Genomic DNA, 23,554 nt, shown 5'->3' with positions numbered 1-23,554 from the left:
AGAGAAAAAAAAAAGATTCCCTCCTATAGGGCAAAGAAAACTTATTTTCCCCCCCTATAGGCCAAAGAAAACTTTTTTTGTTTTGTTTTACCTACTTTCTATAGAAGCATCTAAGAATGAAGTTCTATAGAAAGTAGGTAAGAAGAAACGTTGGATGTGTTAGTTTGTTGGATGTCTTAGTTGAAAGACAGTTGGATGTCTTAGTTTGTTGGATGTCTTAGTTGAGAGACAGTTGGATGTGTTAGTTTGTTGGATGTCTTAGTTGAGAGACAGTTGGATGTGTTAGTTTCTTGGATGTCTTACTGAGAACAGTTGGATGCACTTCCAAGCTGCTTCCACATGGAGGCAATTTTTTTTTTTTTTGGGAACTACTTTTTCGGCGGATGGTTTTGTCAATAAATCTTCAATTAATGTGTGTTTATTGTATAGCAATAAGGTTGGATGACATCGGCCATTGTATAATCCCCTTTAAGATGCATAGCTAAAGACATCTCTGACTGTGAGCATTGTGTTCAGTTAGCTTAAACTGTCTTTGTAAGGGATCAGAATGGATCTTTATTCAGAATCCCACAACTGAAGAGTGATTGACAATGCAAGGATCCTATACTATAAGCACAAGTCAAATCATGCAAAGTGTATAGCAGTGCATGAGTGTTTGTATATATTGTACATAATCACAAATCTCTTCTAGTGCAACAGGGTGATACGATTAATTTTGTATAAAATAAATTACCTTAGCTATGGCTTTAAGTTCTGTGCAGGCTGTGAGGCCCTTGGCATATATTTTAACAGCATATGCCTAACCATTTTGCTTTGGATCCAGACTGACAAAGTATCCCCCACCCTTTGCAGTGGGGGATATTTGTTCTTAGAGGAATTAAAAACTCTGCTGTATCACATTGAACATAATTCTAAAGTTGAGTAACATTTCTGTGTACATGTTGTTTCTGTTAACAACGAAGTAGCCTATTTGGGTTTAATTTCACTTTTTAAAGGCCTTACTTAAAAACATAGACTATTGGGGTTTCAGACATCAATAAACCATATTAATGTAAGCTGATCTATTCAAATAAATGATCCTACAAATCATCAATTTAGCAGATTTACTGTAGTATAGTGTTTGATTTTTTTCTGAGCCAAGCTCTATTTGTTATACTCATTTGCCTGTTCGGTCCTTCCAACACAAAACTGAGTTTGATTTGTATCTTTGTGGATTGTTATTGCTATTATTGTTATTGCTATTGCAGAACACTGAAATAAAACCATAAAACAGCGATCCGTGTGTGATACTCTCCTACATTTCCCACAATTCCACTTGGTCACCTCTGTCACATGACACGGCGTCTGTCAACATGAGTGGGCGCTGGCACCCACTAAGGTGCTGTGAAGAGGTGCAGCTGGATGGATGTACTCAATGATACGGGACCCTAAATGATCCAGATCCACTTTTTGCCTGCAGCGTTGCAACGTTATATTGGAAACCCGTGGCATGCATGTTCGTGTATGCGAGATAATGTACAAGTGATGTAATGACAAGACTGTTACTTTGGAATTGTAGCTTGCTTAGCCTGACATTAGCTAGCCAGCCGGCTAAGTTAGTAGCATCCACACACCGCTGTGCTCGCTGTCCTTTTGACTGCTGATGGAAAGGTTGTGTTTACCACCAGACTCTAGCCAACCACGTTGAATGCTTTGTTAAAAAAATGCGTTCAAGAACATTTTATACTGTTACATGCGTTTCATTCGCTGCATGTGCATATACGACTTTCAAATCCAACGAGTTGATGTCCTGCTCTCGTCCTGTATAACGCTAGCTTCACCAGAACAATATTGGACTAACGTTAGTAAATGTATGTCACCCCTGCGTCTAGATACCAAGTTCTTAAATACATGTATATGTTTAAGCAGAGCCAATAGCGTATGGCACTACTGTCGCATTTGAGCGTGTCCCGCCACGTTCGAGTGACAAAGTGGTTAACATTATAATGTGTAACACTTCAATCGTGGATCTCTGGATGTCGCGATTGTGAAACACGGCGATGAGTCCACAGTTGCAAGAACAAGGATTCCATCGTCTCTTGTCAATAAGTGTCCAGCCAAATCTATCGAGTACCAGCTGGCCGATCGATAACAACTGCTGGGGGAGACTGGGAGGCCCACACAGCGAGTCTGTGTGGATGAAACGGAATTGACTTAAGCTTTATTCCACCCCATTACAGTACAGTGTATAGTACAGTACACCACTAGTCAGCCCCGATGGCTGTAAGCGGGGTGAGTTTACTGTCTCAGGCCGGAGACGTGGCACTAGCCGCCGGGCCAGGAGGAGCCGGACTACCCGCTGCGAACACATCGGCATCAGCAAGCCCCGGGCCGGATGATGCAGATAACCGTGGCTGCGAGAACGGTGACTTGATGGACTCATTTGGAATCTTCCTACAAGGGCTGCTAGCTGTCGTGGCCTTCAGTACCTTGATGGGTGAGTATGTCAAGAGTTGGAACCCGTTATCAGGGCTCTGACACTTTAAGTGCCAAGTGAAACTGGGCTATTATCCAATCACATCACATCGTTAATCAACGCCAAATTGATCACACAGGTGATAGTTCCTACCACACCTATACCCCTTTGGGCAAATTCCAGGTTCAAATGTAACGTACATCGACTGCATAGTCAGCCATTAAAGTGGATTTGCATTTCCAAGTGGCAGGAATTGTGTCAGAATCCTGAAATTTTGACTTAACACATAATTCTTTTTTTGATCAGCGATACATTCTAGGGGAGTCAATTTCCATCCATCCAGTCAGTCTTGGCACAACACTGACATAAGTTTGACCTCTGTGGCACCTCGACCTCAGTCTGTTCTGGTGAGCCTGAGGCCACAGAGGAGGCCGCCTCACTCCAGTGAGGAATGTTCAGACTTTAGAGCCGCGTGTCGCCTCTGGGCAACTCTCAGCAGACGACGAGTTGTCAGGGGCCTGTGCCTGAATCATCGCCCATCAGCACACTGTTACTGTCTGGTAGTCTCTGTAGTCATACTCGGAAGGAACATGCCAATATTATGGGAAATGGGCCCTCCGTCTTCGCCAGAGTCGGATGATAAGATGGATGCCAATTTCCCCTCTCTGCGTTCAGTAGAAAGAGATCCGTCTGCAAGCTAGCCTATAGCTTAGCACAAATCGTAAAATAAATGGTAAATGGTGCATTTCATTTATATAACAGCTTTTATCCAAAGCGCTTTACAATTTTATGTTCCTCACATTCACCCATTCACTCACACATGACTGACGGCTGAGGCAACCATGCAAGGTGCCAACCTGCTCATCGGGAGCAATTAGGGGTTAAGTGTCTTGCTCAGGGACACTTCGACACGCTGCCTGGGAGGAGCAGGAATCGAACCAGAAACCTTCCGATTACCAGACGACCGCTCTACCTCCTGAGCCACTGTCGCCCTGAATGAATGGATACGGACCACTAACTTAACTTAAAACCCCCGGGAGAGGTGTTTTTGGCCAACAGCTAAGCTAGTGGTGCGTATCCGCTTCCATTAATTTGTGCTAAGCTAGGCTAGCTTGCAGCCGGATAGCTTTCTACTGAAGTGAACACACGGAGAGGACATTGGTTATCTATCTTTTTGTCTGATTCTGGAGAAGACGGTAGCACATTTCCCATAATGTTGGCATGTCCCTTTAACAGAAACAAACAAGGTCACAGCTGCAGCACAATATACCTGTATGAAAACTCCGCTGCAAATGTTTGTTAGGGCAACATTTAGGAAAGCCAACACTTTTTTGACACAAGGCACATGACGTGGTCTTCTACACAGAGTCTCGGTGTTCTTGTAGAACAATAGATCTAGCTACTTGTTTAGCTGAGGCATCAAAACATTCACTGACAAATTGAATGTCGGTGTCAGTCCAATGTCACAGAAGTAAAGGAGCCGTAAAGAAGCATGGAAACACTTTCTCTCACTGCAGGCGAGTCTAACATGGAGGTTAGAAGAGGGGAGGGGGGGCCGTCGTGGAAGACAAGTCACTATTGTAAGGAACAGCGAGATCTTTATTTGTATCCGCTATAAATCAGACCGGCAGTACGCCAGTCGCACTGAATTCTGATCGCCATGCCTCTGTTTTTGTCAGTGTCACTCCTCTGTTTTGGTCAGTGCCATGTCTCTGTTTTGGTCAGTACCTACCATGCCTCTGTTTTGGTCAGTGCCTACCATGTCTCTGTTTTGGTCAGTAACACTACCATGTCTCTGTTTTGGTCAGTACCTACCATGCCTCTGTTTTGGCCAGTGTCATGCTTCTGTTTTGGTCAGTGTCATGCTTCTGTTTTGGTCAGTGTCACGCCTCTGTTTTGGTCAGTGTCATGCTTCTGTTTTGGTCAGTGCCACGCCTCTGTTTTGGTCAGTGCCACGTCTCTGTTTTGGTCAGTGCCACGCCTCTGTTTTGGCCAGTGCCATCCCTCTGTTTTGGTCAGTGTCACGCCTCTGTTTTGGTCAGTGCCATCCCTCTGTTTTGGTCAGTGTCACGCCTCTGTTTTGGTCAGTGCCATGCCTCTGTTTTGGTCAGTGCCACGCCTCTGTTTTGGTCAGTGTCACGCCTCTGTTTTGGCCAGTGCCATCCCTCTGTTTTGGTCAGTGTCACGCCTCTGTTTTGGTCAGTGCCATCCCTCTGTTTTGGTCAGTGCCACGCCTCTGTTTTGGTCAGTGTCACGCCTCTGTTTTGGTCAGTGTCACGCCTCTGTTTTGGTCAGTGCCACGCCTCTGTTTTGGTCAGTGCCACGCCTCTGTTTTGGTCAGTGCCACGTCTCTGTTTTGGTCAGTGCCACGCCTCTGTTTTGGTCAGTGCCACGCCACTGCTTTGGTCAGTGCCACGCCACTGCTTTGGTCAGTACCATGCCACAGTTTGTCAGTGCCACGCCTCTATTTTGGTCACCGCTTTCCGGGGGAAACAACTGGATTAGATGTTTGTTCATAAGCTACAACTTTAGGACAAAACCCATGGATATAAATCACACTGAAGACCATTGTTGCCCAGAAATAGTCATTACCTCTTAGTTTTGTCACTCTGAGATTCATAAATTATTAAATGTCCAGGTAGGAAAATTAGGAAATATTCTGCAGCTGACTGGAGAAATATGCCTGAAAACAGAACCTAACTAAACCTAACTTTTCACAATGGTGTGTGAACGCTCAATGGTGGCCAGTGTTGGAAAGTCACAAACATGATGCACTAACAGAACAAACCTTTCAAACAACAACATAAGCGGTCTGCCGACAGTTCCTATACACCACAGTTCCTTCCTATACACCACAGTTCCTATACACCACAGTTCCTTCCTATACACCACAGTTTCTACACCACATTTTCATACACCACACCACAGTTTCTATACAGCACCGTTTTCATACACCTTTTCATACACCACAGTTTTCATACACCACAGTTTCTATACAGGCCAAACGGTGGTCAATAGGAACAGTGTCTGTGTTTCCCCCAAAAGTAGGCACGGCCAAGAAAAAAGCCAAAGTACCAGGATGTGCCGCTCTAATGTGTTCCACTGTGTTCGGAGAGGCTCCTTGCATCACACTCAAACACACAGGGATTCCTTAGAGGTGACTCCTTTAAAGGGCCCATAACTCACACCACAGAGCAGCACTCACTCTGCTACTGCACTTTGTTATCGGGCCCCATAACTCACACCACAGAGCAGCACTCACTCTGCTACTGCACTTTGTTATCGGGGCCCAGGCCATAATTCACACCACGGAGCAGCACTCACTCTGCTACTGCACTTTGTTATCGGGGCCCATAACTCACACCACAGAGCAGCACTCACTCTGCTACTGCACTTTGTTATCGGGGCCTGCAACTCACACCACAGAGCAGCACTCACTCTGCTACTGCACTTTGTTATCGGGGCCCATAACTCACACCACAGAGCAGCACTCACTCTGCTACTGCACTTTGTTATCGGGGGAGCTAGGGCTGGGCGATATAACGATAACGATAAATATCGCGATATATTTTAATAATCGATATCGAATATCGAAATAAAAAAGAAATCGACAGTGACCAGAGACAGTGGACAGACATGTCTTTCTTGCCTGCAACTTAAAGTAATGGCTTTGCTTGTCCAAATGACAATACTGACCAAATTGAGATTTATTTTTCTCTTGTCCATTTATTTTGTTTGCTTTCTAATTTAAAATACAGTTTGAAACCGTCTGTACACAGTAGGCTATGTGTGCTAGCATAACTAGACTCCAGTCACGAGTCACGGTGCACATGTGCAGTGGTTTGTCCACCAAAAAAGCGCCAAAAGATCGAAAATAAACTAGCAGAGCCAGAACTGTTCAACTCCCCTGGAGCCACAGCCAGCAGAGAAGCCGGTTTACTTTCGCTTTTAAACCAGCTGCAGCCTGAGAACTGGAGTGTGAGGGGATGTAACACTAAAGATGGCGGCAACGACAAAGAATTGCTGCAAAATAAACATACATCTGTTGTTTAAAAAAGAAATAACAATTTCGATAATTATCGATATCGAGAAATATGATGACATTATCATATCGTTATCGCGATATGATTTTTTTCCATATTGCCCAGCCCTAGGGGGAGCAGTGGTTTAGCATTTGCTCACTTTAGACAGTCTGTCTACTATACTATAGCCTAAGCCTACACTGTTAAAATATAGCCTACACCAGGGGTGGCCAACCCGTGGCTCTTTGCCCGTCAATGTGTGGCTCTTCATCCATAAAAAAAAATATATATATATTTTTTATGTCACTCATTCCATAAGGACATAGAATAAACATTTACAGATTTTTTTTAAATCTATTTGCATGTTCTTGGTATCTGAATCTAGGGACATCTATGGATCTCAGGGAATGTATTCCCAGTGTCAGAAATATTGTGTCTGTTACTAGGCTTGAGTCAATTGTAATGAACCAAAGGAGAATATCAATTCTATTTACTGTGAATAACACCATGCTAAGTGCTAACACCATGCTAAAATTGACCAGACCTGAAAAATCGAAGCAAATGAATAAAGGGAAGATGATTAAACAGAAGGTTTGGTTGAGTACTGAATTCTGCCATCTTTTTTATAATGTACATTTCTCCACCATTTTTCATCATATTGCAACACAGTTTTTTGCTACGTTCACAGAAAGGTAGATAAACTAACTGCGTTCTGATGTATGGCAATAACGTTCACGTTTGTGGGAGATAATCCCAAAAAAATAAGAGTCATAAAAAAGTAAATCCAGAACCAGAAGTCAAATGATTGACAGGGGCTGGCGTGAGCTAGGGTCGTTTTTCGAAATTCGAAAGCCCAGAGTCTCTTTTCCTTCAAAAGACTACATTCACTTTTGGCTGCTCCACTTCCTCCTGTCAATATGCGCCGGTTTCCGACTCGATGCCCTGAGATTTCTATAATCTTATATTTCACTAATAACAGTTCAAATCATTTGTAAACAAACGTAATGCTGAAAATATACACTTTTACTGTATATCTCTGGCTTAAGAGGTTAACCCTGTGAGGCCCAAATTAAAGGTGGACTGGAGAGTGTAGGGGAGTCTCTGATGGACTGGGGGAGGGAGTTCCAGAGTCGGGGTGCAGTACGAGAGAAGGCCCGATCTCCAAAGTTTTTAAGCTTGGATGTCGGGACAGTGAGGGAGGCAGTGGAGGAGGACCGGAGGGAACGGGTGGGGCGGTAGGGAAGAAGGAGATCAGTCAGGTAGGGGGGGGGGGCAGGCTGTGGAGGGCTTTGAAGGTGAGGAGTAGTGTTTTAAAGTTTATGCAGTTGTTAGTTTCATTATGCATTGTGTGTTGAGTACTGACTTTTAATAATTTTGTTTTGCAATAATAATAATAAAAAAAAAAAAAAAGTTTATGCAGTGTTTGATCGGGAGCCAGTGGAGGGAGTGGAGGACAGGAGTGATGTGTTCGCGGGACCGGGTGTTGGTGAGGAGGCGGGCGGCTGAATTTTTGACCATTTGCAGTTCATGGAGGGAGCGGGAGGTGATACCAGTGGTGTGATAACTAGGCTACAAGCTCAAACACCCTACAACCACCACTATTGTCGCGTCCACAAGCTCCCCCGGCAGAACACCCGCAAGGACAAAGGCACACAAAGAGGAGAGAACCACCCCAAATCGGGCACTCATGCCGGCCAACAAGCGACCTGCGTCTATGCCTTCTACATCGGGCATTCATGCTGGATGTTGTTAGCACAACAATAGCTACCAGGCTAAGCTGTGTTAGCTTCTAACGGTGTACACAATATGTACAACGACACAATGATTTACATTATTACATATGGTAACGTGGTTGTGGCTTTTACAAATAGTGGTTAGCTTTAGAGATGGATGGCTATGATCACGGAGCAATAGTGCTGTTAGGTGAAACAGATAGAGCTTCATTCATCACTCGGCTAGTAGTAGCAAGGCTCTCTGGCTGCCGCTAGCTGGTGTGTGACTCTCAGGCGTAAGCGGGGTAAGGGGCGCGTGCCAGCGTAGGGTCACGTGGGCTTAGTGGCCAATCAGGCCAACCCCGGAAATCAAATCCGTTGCGGAAGTGGTACACGTGGCCCGGTGGGACTATTCCATTGGTTCTCCCAGTCCACGTGACCATTTCTAGCATTTCAATTGGCTATAGTGACAGACATGCTTTTGATGACTACCGGTAGATAGATACAGCTTCACAATAAAAGACACCCTGGCGTCCCGAGTGAATATTTCCCGCGCGTAAAATAAATATCATATTCTCAAAATAATCTGACGGGCCAGAAATTATTGCTGGTGGCCAATGTCGGCCCGCGGGCCGCCTATTGCCGATCCCTGGCCTACACTGTTGCTGGATTCATGACCAAGGCAGCTGCTTGACATTCTTCATGTAGATTTCTTGGCGCCACACATGCCAACCTAGGTCTATGACTTTGATTAGCAATAACACAAGAATTTAGAGTAGACCCATATGTAAGAATGTAGACCATTTGTAAGAATTTAGATCCATATGTAAGATACCACATCAACTCAGCAGCACGTCAGCACTGCAGTATGTCAGCAGTACATCAGCAGTGTGATCTGTTGGACTTCCTGGTTTCATTTCCTCTTCTCTCCTCTGTGTCAGTATGCCATGCCATCTAGCCTGCACACAGTCCTAGTTACCAGTTATGTATCCATTCAACCTAAGTAGGCTCAATGTCTCTCTCATACTAAGTGTGGGCCTATTTACCATCATCTTTTGTAACATCTTTTTGCAAGACTAGTGTCAAGTCCATTCTACACTATAGTTTGTAATATAGATATAATGTAAATGGTAAATTTATACGACAGCTCTTATTCAAAGCACTTTACAATATGTTCCTTATATTTTCCCCATTCACTCACACATTCACACACCGACGGCGGAGGCAACCATGCAAGGTGCCAACTTGCTCATCGGGATAAATTGACATGCTGCCTGGGAGGAGCAGGAATCAAACCAGGAACCTTCCGATTACCAGACGACCGCTCTACCTCCTGAGCCACTGTCGCCCCATATATGTTGTGTATTATGTCTAGTTTAGTTTATAGTTTTAGTATAGTTATTTATAGCTTATTTAGTTTATAATATAAACTATACTACTGTATATACCGGTAGTTTATATTTATAGTTATACTTTGTATAATATACAGTACATAAGAATATACGTTGTGTATTATGTTTACAAATCTACTACAGTTGAGCTGGGAAAAACAAGCATGTTTTTCTGAATGTATGTACATTTTAAAAAGCTGTGACAATAAAGGAATCTGAATCTGAAAAGCATTTCAAGGGTATTTCACTTGTATTGACCATGGAAATATTTCACATTTCTATTTGGCTGGCCAGAGGAAAAAAAGAGCAGACACTAAAGTTAGGAGACGAGTGAAGACGCAGAACATTGGTTCACAAGCCTCTTAACATGGTGAGACTTTACATGGTGAAACTTTTATTTGAGCAGGTAACAACATCAAGTCTGACTGTGTCTATCTTGTAGAAACAGTTAGCGAAGCAATCACTGTTTGAACGTAGATAGGCTCTTTGACAACTAGGGTTGGGTACCATTCACATTTGAACTGATACCGGTACCAGTTCCTGTGTCGGTACCCATCGGTACCTTTTTTAGGTACTTAACTCCCTGTAATAACCAAAAAATAAATCAACTTCTCAATTTCAACATTTTGTTATTTATTGTTTATTTTACACCACACAAAATAAATCGCATGATGTATTGTGTTTTAAAATTTAAAATCAACATTATCTGACCATCCTCTATAAATATTATCAACCTCATCTGGTCTTTCCAAAGACCCAAGAGAGGGGACAGTAATATATATTTGTGGAAAAGGCTCCCTCTTGAAATATTACTCTTATACTAAACATGTAAAAGTACCGAAATATGGTATTGATTGATCTAGCGTGAATCAGTACTTGGTACGTGAATCAGTACTTCGGTCAGTACCTTTAAAAGTACAGAGTTCGGTACCCAACCCTATTGACAAATCACTTGACTCCTATGATTGTCGTCTAATGAGAAGCACAGGATTTCTGTTTGGTCTGTTTTGTGTGTGTGTGTGTGTGCATGCATGCGCCCCGTGCAACAAATCCCCACTCTGACCAATGTCACCTGCTGCTTTTGCTACAGTGAAACGGTTCAGGGAGCCCAAACACGAGAGAAGACCCTGGAGGATCTGGTAAGACAGCTGCTCAGTCACATCACACTTCTCCATAAGCTCTTATCACTGGTCCTCTGGTGACGTGTCCCCTTCTCTCTGTCTCTCTCTCTTTGTCTTTATCTCTGTCTCTATCTCCCTCTTTCTCTCCTTCCCCCTCTCTCCCTCTATCTCTCTTTCCCTCTCCCTTGCTCTTTATCTCTCTCTCTCCTTCCCTCTCTCCTCTCTCTCCAGGTTCCTGGACACCTCCAAACAGGCCATTGGGATGCTGTTCATCCACTTTGCCAATGTCTACTTGTCTGACTTGACAGAGGAGGACCCCTGCTCGCTGTGAGTAGAATGTACTCTGATGCATCCTTGCAAGATGGTGCTGAGTGAGTCGTAACTAGGGTAGGGGGTGGTCAGTGTTCACCTGGTGCTTGGAGATAGCCTGCTGTTCACTGGTGCTTGGAGATAGCCTGCTGTTCACTTGGTGCTTGGAGATAGCCTGCTGTTCACTTGCTGCTTGGAGATTTTAATTTTAATTTCTTAATTTCTTTATTTCGCACCATTTCAGCAAAACAGTAAAAACATTGACCATGACAGAAAGTCATTGGTCATTGGATAAAAAAAAAACACAAACAAAAGTAAAGTGAAATAAGTTCATAAAACAATTTTCATAATAATAACAATAATAATTGTAATAATAATAACAAAAACAACAACATTAACACATCCCACGCCGGAAACGGCTTACGACGTGTTTCAAGTTCATGCGAATTCTGCCAATCCACGGCGTACGACGTTATTGAGATCATATTTAATTTTTTCGACATGTTATTCATAATTCCCTCACGGAGCCTAGTCTGATGCAGTGGGAGCATGCACAACTCTGCAACGCTTCAATACTGCCGCCTGGTGGATGATCGGCGAGTTGCCAAACCGGAAATGGACGAGTCGGTCTCGGTGCGTCTGGGAAATGCGTCCGGCACTCGCATATTGTTGCGGGACTGTATACACACGTCAGTGTGTAGCGATCGCTGCCATAACGCAATAATCGATACGATTTGGCCGTTTATTATGATTATACAAACCGGAAATGGATTTAGGAGATCGCCGTCAAATAAGTGGGATCTTTTTCCTCCAGTCTCATCGTTGAACGGTAAGAGGACACTGACGTCATTTTCAGCGCGTTTCTTTATTATTATCCATGCAAACTGCTCTGATCAATATATCACCCATACTACATAAAGCATTTACCGACGATCACAGAATTATATACGACCCCCCCCCCCCCCCCGTTCATCCGCGCATGATCAGTCATAACGTTTAGGATCATGTACAGTTGACATTTTTAATATAGCGTGTATCGCCAACAAACGGCATTTGATAATCTATATATGCGTGTATGCCTATATCACGTTCTAGGAATTACTGCAGAAAACGATAAAAACATTTATATTCTAGACGGTATTTTCGTATGAATCTATGAATGAAAAAGTAAAACGTTCCTACATCCTGAACGATAGATAATCGATGTTGAATGGGCCATAGTAATGTCAATTTAGCAATACAATTTAAAAAGTTATAGCCCTACAAAGAAGGTGAACATCTCCATAGACTTACAGTGCTGGCAGAGAGTGGTATAAGATGCTCAAATTGCGTGGCAGGGAATGTGTAGTCTAAACTAATTAACATGAAACTAAAACAAAGTGACATGAATGGTTTTATGAGATTGAAGCTATTCATTTAACAATGTATATTTAAGATTGGATTTGAGTGATGAAATAGATGAGCAAATTTTTATTATGGAGGATTTTGAATTCCAAATAGTAGGACCTCTAAATCTTATACTGAACTGACCTAATGTTGTGCAGAAGAAATTACGATGAATATTGTTTGATTGCCTTGTTGGATATGAATAAATACTGGAGTTTGATATGAAAAAATTATGGAAAACAATAGGAAATAAATCTAAATTAAAAGTGCAGTTAAACATAAAAATACATATCTGGTATACATTAATATCAAAGATTGATAGTATTTTGAGTTGCTTAAAAAGAGGAGCAGATGGTTCAAGGCGATTCGAAGTAGTGGCAAGCCTTATGAATTTCTTTTGCAATATAAAAAGTTTATGAAGAGAAGTAGGAAAAGTACTGGCCCAAATAATATTACAATATGATAAATATGGGTATATCAAACTATAATAAAGTGTCAAAAGACAGGAGCGATTCACAAGAAAAGAAATCCTTCTAATAATGCCATAATTTTGAATATTTTTAGTTTTTATTTCTGAAAATCATATAATTCGATTTATTAATATTTAATGAAAGCCTATTAATCTGAAACCATGTTGCGGTTTGTGCAAGTATAGAATTTGCATCTTTAATTAGGGAACCAAAGTCAGAATGTGAAAATACTATGTTTGTGTCATCAGCAAAAATAATGGGCAGAGCGGTATCAAACTGTAAAGCAAAATCATTTATAAAAATAAGAAACAATAGAAAGATAGCCTGCTGAAAAAAGAAGCCTGCTCACCTGTTGCTTGGAGATATGCCTCCTGGTCAGGAATGTACTCATCTCTCAATATCTCTCTTTTTCCAACTGTTAAATCTTTCCCTCCCTTTGTCTCTCTGTATCTCTTTCTGTCTGTCTGTCTGTCTATCTCTCTCATAGATACCTTATCAACTTCCTGTTGGATGCGTCTCTGGGCATGCTGTTGATCTACGCCGGGGTGAGAGCCGTTAGCGTGATAGTGGAGTGGAGACAGTGGGACTCTCTACGCTTCGGAGAATACGGTGAGGGCCGCCTGCAAGCATCTACTGTGTCTATATGAGCTGTGAGCGTCAGCGCTGTCCATACCGTCCAGTGGAGGGCAGTAGCTGCCCTTTGCACTGCAATGTCATTCAGGTGAAACATCACCGACTAGGGGTGTAACGGTACACAAAAACCACGGTTCGGTACATACCTCAGTTTTGAAGTCTTGATTGATTGATTGAAAATTTTATTAACAGATTGCAGAATGAGTACAATACAGTACGGCCCAATACACACAATTGTTAATGGGATGCAGACCAGAGAAAGACTTTCGTCTTGTTTACATCAGGGTCCCCCATTTTAAATTCATAACATTTATGACATACACAACATACAGAGATATATAGTACTGTTACATCCATACATTTATGACATACAAGATATACAAATATACAGTACTGTTTATTTACAGACAGAGTTTCTAAAAGAGAATATATACATTTGAGGGGGAGGAAATTGTACATTGGGGGGGGGGGGGATTTGGACATTTACCGGGGCCAGTTTCGAATTGCGGCCTCCCGTAGGTGCTTTTTTAGAGCGGTTTTGAAGGTGGGTAGGGATTCACATTATTTTACGGCTTTGGGTAGGGCATTCCACATTGTTGTGGCATAATTGCAAAACGTGTTTAGTCCCTTGTTTGAGCCGAATCTGGGTTGGACATGATTTGTGGAGCTCCCTCTGGTGTCGTGGTATTCACTGACCTTTTGGAAGTATTTCGACATGTACATGGGTACCTTAGTGGTGTAGTGTAGTGTATCTTGTAGACCAGTCACCAGGCCCATTGCAAGTTGCTGTACTCTGTCGTCTACTCTAAGCCATCCTAGGTTGTCAAAGTGGGCAGGGGTGAGGTGGGTTTTAGGAGTAAGGTCAAGCATTAGTCTGACCAGTTTGTTTTGTGATGTTTGTAGCCTTGTTTTTAGGGCATTTGAGGTGCTTTGGTACCATGAGGTGCAAGCATAGTCGTAGTACCCTTGAATGAGTGCTCCTGTTAGAGTCTTCAGGGTATTCTTGTTTACCAGAGAGGAGATCCGGTACAAGAATCTTGTTCGTTGGTTGACTTTTCTGATCACATTGGTTGCCATTTTGTCACAGGAAAGATTTGCCTCTAGGATGGAACCCAGATATGTAATTTCATCTTTCCTTGTGACAATATTGTCACCCACTGTAACAGAGTTGGCCTTGCTGAGTTTGTTATTTGATCCAAAGAGAATGGATTCAGTCACGGTTCGGGTTTTCGGTACAGTGGAGGAAGGTTTGGCTTTCCATGTTCCACTCAGGGGTGATGTAGTGTGCAGTTACTGTTAAGTAGGGCTGTCAATGAATATTCTATATTCGAATTAATAATCGACTTGTTAAAAAAGAAAAAAAATATATATATATTTTATTGTGAAAAAAGCGTCTAGTTTTCTGGACGTCTGCCTGAATGCGCTGCATGACGGATAGGAGACACTCATTGAGCTGAACAACGTGCGAGTAATAATGAACAATAATAATAACAACCAGAAGACAGTGGTTTGCACTCTGAGCATCTCAAGCCCCGGTTGGATGGGGAGAGAGAGGGAGGGAGAGAGAGAGAGAGGGGTGTGTTAATAGGCAGCTAGATCTCAGGAGCATCGTGGAGAGAATCCTTCTTCTCTGTCCCCTTCCTCCGTTTCTGTACATTTTGCACTTTTAGTGATTTTGTGAATTAATGTAAGTGATCCATCAAGATTCAAGATATTTATTTGTAATATGCACAGACGGTTACACGGTACAATGAAAATCTCACTTTGCCCCTTCACACAGAATCACAAAATATAGACTTCAACTAGAATTACAAATATTAAGAAAAGTTGAATGGTAAAATAAAGAATCTTAAAAAATATCTATAAACAGCGGTCTAAGCGATCGTCACCAACGCGCGAGACACCGGTATCGAATCCGGCTGTCAGCGTTGCCTCCGGCTTGGGCCGGCCGTCATACTGACTCAATTGGCAGAGTCAGCGGGAGGGGAGTCGATGGGTGGTGATCTGGTCGTTGTAAACAGCGACTCCTACAGGTCGGTCAGGGCGCCTGCACAGCAAGGACAGGAGATGTCGAGGGTAGTGTGAGCCTCCCACACGTTACACCTCGCCAATGAGAGTCCGCACTGGCAGGTGAAAAGAAGTGGCTGGCTGACTCCGCATATATCGGAGGGGACATGCGATAGATTCTTCAACCCTCCCTACGACCGACCAGTGGGGGGCACATGCGAGCAACGATCAAGACAGGGCAGGGGGGAATTGGCACGACTAAATTGGGATGGGAGAAAAACAGAAAAAGAAGGAGAAAAAGTGAAAAAAAATAAAAAATCTATACAGTAAACAAATAAAAAAGTAGAAACTAAAGATGGCGACCAGTGTCCATAGCGACGCGTGGCGGCTATCTATCTTCCCTCCCTATAGCGTATGAACACCAGCTTCCAGGTGACGGAGGAAAGGGGATAGTAGAGGAAAACTATTTTGTTTGTTTATTCATTTCATTTATAGTTTATTTATACAGGAAAGGGTAAAAAAAATACATTTCACAATGTACATTTAAACTGGCCTGACTCAGTTACAAACTGTTTTTCAGCAAGTTCCTGTTCTGCAGCACATGAAACAATAATTTAAATACAACAACAAAACAAAATAGGCAGTTGCACTACATACATTATAATCGTTGTGGACAGCAAGGACAAACATGCAGTCATAGCAGTCAATACAAATCGACAGTATCAACAAGATTAAGACCTAGGAAAGAGTCAGATCAGTGAGTACAGATGTTTTCTAGCATCAGATGTTGTTTGTAGGCCTGTTTGAAGTGTGAGATGGAGGTTATTGCTCTGATGTGGAATGGGATCTCGTTCCAAATTTTGGTGTTTGTGTGGAAGAATGATCTTAGTCCATAATTATGTGATGCGTTCTTGACTTGTATTGTGTCTTGGGAGTAAAGCTGCGAGTGTTGGGGAAGAGTTTTTTCTGAGCATAAAATAGAACTTAGTGGCTAGATTTTGTGTAGTTCTGAAAAGTTGTAGCAGAGGAGTGTGAGAGTGCAGTACAGTGGTGAGTCCAGGGTGGAAATTTACCATGAATTTTATAAGCTTTATTGTACAGTCTTGCTATGCGTATAATTTCCTTTGTTGTGAGGGACCAGATTGGGAGACAGTAAGATATTGTTGAAAGAACAATTGCATGTAGATATGTGTTTGAAACAGTGAGGGTGAGAAATGGTCTGATCTTGCTGCAAACAAATAGTTTTTGATTTGCCTTCTTGACTAAGCTATTGATGTGATGTTTGTAAGTGAGGTGAGTGTCAAGAGTTACTAATGAAAATTCAAGCCTTTTTACTTATTATTTATTTTTATTTTTGACTTTATTTCTTTTGTATTATTTCATTTTTTATTTATTTATTATTATTATTATTATTTTATATATATATATATATATATATATATATATTAAACTAAATAAGACTCGTGCACATCTGGTTGGACCCCGACTGGAGGTGCAGGTCAGCGCAAGAGAGATGTATAAACTAAAAGGAGAAAACCTTCAAGGGAAAGAAGGGACCGCACACTCCACAGGACTGGTTTTTGCTTTTTTATTGTTGCACAACGCGTTTCGCTATCGCTTCCTCAGGTGCTATGTCGCTGTCCACAACGCCAGATTCCCACCGCCAGCTTTCCCACCCTCTAATACTGCCAATTGTATTAGTGTGAACGGCCAGCCAAGCTGGTGACAACGCCGGGAGCTGGATTCGAACACGCGAATCCAGCATCTCCGGCGTTGGTGACGAATGCAATCTCCGCTACGCCACCTGACCGCCTTAATCGTTATTGCTTTTATTAGCTATTTCCATAAATTTGTCATCATTCTAGCCTCACGTTATCATTGGGACTGTCTAGGAGCTCGAACAGGGAAAATACCGCCCCCTATCGTCTGCCGGATGGTAATGCAGGTATTGAATTGGACTGAATGAAAATGCATGGGAAAAGAAAAATCCGGAATCCACATTTTACTTCTCAGGCATGTAACCCGAGCCTACTGCAGTCATCGCCGACCCTCAGAACAGCGTGGATTATGTGTTTCGAGTACCCAGCGTTGGATCAATAAACGCAATCGTTATTTGTGTGTGTGTGTGTGTGCACTGAGCAGGAAATGGATAATAGATTTTTCAGCCCGCTTCTCTAGCGTGCATAAGTACACATATACTATCGATAATCGATCATTTATTTGAAAACGATTCATAAATAAGCCGAAAAATGACCGTGTTTTGTGTATTCCACTAAAGGGCGATTCCTGCAGAATCTTTTTATTTTTTTTGGAAATTTCCAAAAACTAGCGTTTTTCAAAATGGTATAAAACGGAAATGTACTGATGAAAAAACTATCTGTTTCGTACATGTTGACTGCAAGCAAGTCATTGATAAGCGACAGGCGTATTAGACACACATAATATAGAAATAGCTCCGTGAAAATCATGAAATATCGAAAAATCTGTCTAAAAAGGCTGGCATTCAAAAGCTAATTCTGGCGCCCCCTGCTGGCACTCAAAGTGTTAATGTGTTTTTGTCTCTTGTTTCAGTATGGGTGATGGGTAAAAAAAAGGGTCAAGATTTAAAATATGCATATGTACATTTGTTGTGTGTATGCGTATGTATGGATATGTGCAGTTATGTATGTGTATGTGTGTACTAGGGCTGTCCCCGACTAAGGATTTGGATGGTCGACTATGATTGGCCAAAATTTGCCGTTAGTCGACTATTGGTCGACAAAAAAAATGTATAAAGAAAAGAAAAAAGGATAATATATATATATTTTTTTCATTCCATTTGGGCTGTGGGTGGTGCTTAATGTCTGAAGGAGTCGACTGAAGGCTTCTTGTCCTCTGCAAAAGCATGCAATTGGTCCACTGATGGATACATCTTGATATTTGTCTAGTCTAGTGTGTTCATTAGATGGGTGAAATCCTCTTTCAGTGCCTCTGTGCCTGTTTTTGTAGGCAGTTAGCCTCTGGTATGCGTGCCATTAGCGTTAGCCACGCTTCTAGGCCTCTTTTCTTTTGGAAAGAATGATACAAAAAAAAAATTACATTTATTTTTTTATTCGACTAAGAGGTTGGCAGTCGACTACGGCTCCTTTCGACCGATTAGTCGACAAATGGGGGTCAGCCCTAGTGTGTACACATACTATACCTAAATGTAAAGTGACTTTCTTTGACACAATAAAGTATAAAAAAAGGAGAAAAAAAAGTTACTCCAAGGTATTTGTAGGTTTCTGTTATGGTTAATGTGTGATTTGCAAAGTGTATGGGGTCAGACATAGATATGTTTTTTTCTAGGGGATCGGAAATACATACATTCAGTTTTCTTAATGTTAACAGTTAGATGATTGGATTGCAGCCAGTCGTGGAGAAGGTGAAGATCAGAAGAGTTTTGTTATTTCTAACTCTCTGACCTGCACCGCTGCTTTGTGCCACAAAGAGTTCACAAACAGTCTAAATCCAGTACCTTTTGTCGTCAATAGCAAGGGAATGATAAAAGGTGTGGCCAGTGTGCTCTCTACATCCTCATCATGTTGTTCTGTGTGTGCAGGAGAGCCGGTGCAGTGTGCTCTCTAAATCAAATCAAATCAAATCAAATTTATTTATAGGGCCCGACAACACACGTTAATGTCCCCATGGGCCGTACAGGTCTTCTTTAAACAAGTCAAGAAGAAAACATAACAATAAGTCAAGAACAGAACAAGAACACCATAAGGTCCAAACATTTTTAGATGAATGCAAATAAATGAAAGAATGCAAGCACTCCCAGACATACCCCACGCGAAGGTAAGGAAAAACTCACTAAAACCTAACAATAGGGAAAAAAGCTCCACAGGCAGTGTGGAGGAGAGAAACCTTAGAAGGGCCATTCAAGGGGGGATCTCCCTTCTTAGATGTTGGTGATAGTAGTGTTGCAGACGGACAGTTGGTAAGCATGCACTCATGTGTGTAGTGAAACACAGATGAGTGCATGCAATAGCAACTGAACATTTTGAAAGATTAAAGATAGAGCTAATAGCGATAGCAACTGAACATTTTGAAAGATTAAAGATAGAGCTGATAGCGGATCTATTTGAGGCACAGGGGCGGCGCAAAGAGGGTCACGTCCTCCCCGTCTTAATCACGGGACATTCAACACTCCGGTCATTGCTCAGGGACAGCCGGAGACAGGGAGATAGGGGGCGGCGCAGAGAGGGTTGCGAACTCCCTGACATCATCGCGGGACATCCGGCACTCCGGTCACCACTACGAGACCTCCGGAGACAGGGGGGCACGCAGAGGGGGTCGCAACCTCCCGGCCTTCATCACGGGACGTCCAACACTCCGGTCAACACTCCAGGACAGCAAGTCATAGGGGGACAGGGAGACGGGACAGGCGTTAGACAGCTCATGAGATTGTAGTGGGCGGACATAGCAATAGATACAAGTGGTAGGCATATATGTGAATGGAGTAGATATATGAAGTAAGCGTATTATGTGAATAGAATAGAAGTACTTAACCCAGCAATGAAACCGCGTTGACTGTTAATCTGTTAACAGTCTGTTAATACTGTTAATCAGTTGACAGGACCACGGACAGACGACGGTGAATAACTGATCCAAGGCCTCGGAGGTGCATGTAGAGCAGTCACTACAATCTTGGCCAAGACCCCGAGGCATCCATCACCTTAGTCAGCGCCAGGAGACGGGCACTCAGAGAGAAGGGGGGGAGGGGGGGGGAAAGAGGGGGGGGGGGGAGGAGAGTTAGAGAGTTCCCATGTTTGTGGTGCTGCAAAGGAGCAGACATGTAGTACCCTGTAGTGCCATGTAGTACCATGTAGTACCATGTAGTACCATGTAGTACCCTGTAGTGCCATGTAGTACCCTGTAGTACCCTGTAGTGCCATGTAGTACCCTGTAGTGCCCTGTAGTACCATGTAGTACCCTGTAGTGCCATGTAGAGCCATGTAGAGCCATGTAGTACTCTGTGGTAGGGGTGGACGGTATAAACGGTATACGGTATAAACGGTATGAATTTGCTCTACGGTATGGATTTTGACTATACCGTATAACCGGTAGTGCAGCTCTAAAATAGCAATGACGTCATGTAACCACAGCGCGACTATTTCACTCGCATTTGCCCCTAAAAATAGATAGAATTAGTCATAGATAATAGATATGTGCGAACTAGAAAAAGTTATTTAGGAGGCTTCGCGCAGTGGGCGTGCCAGCCCCTCCCGCACGCATGTAAACACGGGTCTACTAGTAGTCTAGTGGGACGGGACGTCTCCCTGAGCTAACGTTAGCTTAGCTACCGTTACAAAATGACCCAGTCAACTATTCACTTTTAGTTTAATACATGATGAGGCATTGTCTAACCGAACGGTATCTAGTCGGCCAGCTACCGATAGCTCCTGACATCAACAAACGCTCCATCAAGTCTAGTAGAGTAGACGTGTATGATAGCTCCGTTAGCCGTTAGCTCACGTTAACGCAAATTAGTTCACCGTTAAAAACGAAATGTCCCATTGAACTAAATAATTCACTGAGGCGTTGTATTAACGTTATATATCCGGCTAGCAGTAGCTACAGATAGCTCCTGATATCAATGTCTTATAACACTGATTCGATGCGTATTCGAGCTGAGGGCTTGCTAACGTTATAGTACCAATACAATAGGGTCCAGGTGCAGCGCCGGAGAATCCTGGCCGTAGCTCTGCTCGAGGCTACTAGAGTATAGGTCCAGGTGCAGCTCTGGAGAATCCTGGCCGTAGCTGGAGGCTACTAGAGTACACACAGACAGTGGAGCTTGTTGCGTGGTGGCGATGTCTCGCAGATAATACAAGTACAAGTCTAATTATATAATATATATATTTTATAAAAAATAAAATAAAAAAATTATATAAAATAAAAAAAAATTTTTATCAAAAACGATGATACCGTGATATATACCGTTACCGTCTATGCTTCAAATTATACCGTGATATAAATTTTAGACCATACCGTCCACCCCTACTCTGTGGTACCATGCAGCACCCTGTACCCCTGTAGTAAACTACCCAGTGGTACCATGTAGTACCCTGTACCCTAACTAAACTACACAGATTAATCTAAAGGTCAGTCCCCGACCAGGTGAGATCAGGGTAGGTTGAAGGAGAGAGAGAAAAGATGAGTCTTAAGCAGGGATTTAAAAGCTTCGACAGAGCAGGCGCCCCTGATGACGGCAGGTCATTTGTTCCACAGGTAGGGAGCGCGGTAGACAAAGGCTCTGTGGCCGGCGGATTTCTTTTTAACCCTAGGGGTCGATAGAAGCCCCGCATTTTTTGAGCGCAGAGCACGAGCGGGCGAGTATCGGGAGATGAGATCGTGTTGTTCTGTGTGTGCAGGAGAGCCGGTGCGCGGCGTGGGCCGGCCAGTGTGCTCTCTACATCCTCATCATGATGTTCTGTGTGTGCAGGAGAGCCGGTGCAGTGCGCGGCGTGGGCCGGCCAGTGTGCTCTCTACATCCTCATCATGATGTTCGAGAAGATCCTCATCATCCTGGTCCTCCTCATCCCTCAGTGGAAGAAGGTGAGCAGGGAACCCCTCAGAGTCGACCACATACCGGCTAGAACTATAAGAGGAGGATGGGTCGGTGACATCACAGCAACGTTTAGAAAATGGTTTCCCAGACATATTGCATTGTGGGAAGTGACATTGTCTCCTCGGTGAGAACATTGGGCTTGTAGTCCACTTCTTATCATCCTAGCGTACCGTACTGTACCACCATCGGGGGCAGGGAGAGACTAGAAGTCACCACTCGCTTCTATTTGGACAGTCGGACCAGTTTAACTCTGGCTTTAAGCTGAATCACGGGCTAAGACTTTTCTCTCAATGGAGATCTCCTTTAAATTAGTATCCATCAGCCTCAGAACAGACTTAATGAATGTCTGTGAAACTGGCCCCAAGGTATTGTACATATTGTTATGTACTCTGTACTCATCTTCCTGTTTGTATTTGTGTGTGTGTTGTCACAGCTGGCTCTCCTCAACCCCATAGAGAATCCTCAGCTGGAGCTGGCCATCGTCATGCTCATCGTCCCGTTCTTCGTGAACGTAAGTCTACTGTTACTGCATGTATCTTGTGTTGTTCACACTGTTTCTAGGCAACAAGGACACTGCGACAGTAGCTTGCTGCTTTTGTAATTCTGCTTTGCATGGGTGCTTGACAGAAGTGGAGTTACTACAGTGGCAGGCATTAAAGCGTTCCGTCTTGAGACGGATATCCGTCTATTTGATTTGGACTTCCGTCATTTGATTCGGAGTCGTGACGGATTTTAACCTGAGCCAATCAGAGGCGTCAAATATCATGAAAAAGGGCTTTTTTCTTTTTTCCTACCGCGGCCGCGCCAAAGCAGTCATTGGCGAGCAATCGGCAGGACGCAGCGACTTGAGAGACCGGATTGCGCTAATAGTTTGTCGTCGGAAATGTATAATAATCGCAAGATACATTCAGATAGTGTTGGATGAGATCTAACTAAATGGATTTATGGACACATTTATGCCCGGACCACAAAGCTTATCGAAGGGTTAGCGGCGGCACGACGACTCTACCGGTGAGTCTCAGCCTGTTATGATATGAAAATGTAATTGTAGTGCTGTCAGACCCTGATATGGGTTGTCTTTTCCTTTTAGCTAACGCTATTATATATAAATATACAGTGGAGGTTAAAATAAGTGACTTTGCCTGAAAAAAAACTCAGGAGATGTTCTGACGGAGATGACTCATCCCCGCGGGAATATACTTTACCATAAAGCATAGGCTGATATACGCTACATTCTCTTTAAACATATAAATGCTACAGGACACAAGTAATAGATTTAATCACTTTTATTCTTTTAAACTTGGTCTGACCGACCTTCAGCATACATAGACCATGAACAGGCAGTAGATCCAGTAGAAACGCATGTCAGAAAACACGAGTCTTACGCCTCTCGCGTCAAATCTCTCCTTGTTTACCGACGTCACATCCACCACCTGCTTATGTACCTGCTTGCACT

At 43.0% G+C, this 23,554-nt stretch overlaps 1 protein-coding gene across 1 annotated transcript in view; it reads left to right on the top strand.

Moving 5' to 3' along the window:
* The first annotated feature begins 1,410 nt into the window (after positions 1 to 1,410).
* Positions 1,411 to 23,554, top strand: part of LOC311230456 (store-operated calcium entry regulator STIMATE-like) — a 77,413-nt gene continuing 55,269 nt past the window's right edge. The window contains exons 1-6 of the mRNA XM_084316742.1: positions 1,411 to 2,476; positions 10,671 to 10,719; positions 10,933 to 11,028; positions 13,354 to 13,475; positions 21,973 to 22,085; positions 22,532 to 22,609. Of these exons, the coding sequence (XP_084172868.1) occupies positions 2,257 to 2,476; positions 10,671 to 10,719; positions 10,933 to 11,028; positions 13,354 to 13,475; positions 21,973 to 22,085; positions 22,532 to 22,609 (678 nt within the window). The 5' untranslated portion in view covers positions 1,411 to 2,256. The remainder of the gene's footprint in view (positions 2,477 to 10,670; positions 10,720 to 10,932; positions 11,029 to 13,353; positions 13,476 to 21,972; positions 22,086 to 22,531; positions 22,610 to 23,554) is intronic.

This window comes from Notolepis coatsorum (genome assembly GCF_963971535.1).
Source record: "Notolepis coatsorum genome assembly, chromosome: 6".
Taxonomy (NCBI): Eukaryota; Metazoa; Chordata; class Actinopteri; order Aulopiformes; family Paralepididae; genus Notolepis; species Notolepis coatsorum.
Note: the sequence above shows the minus strand (reverse complement) of the source record. Positions and strands in the feature narration are given on the sequence as shown.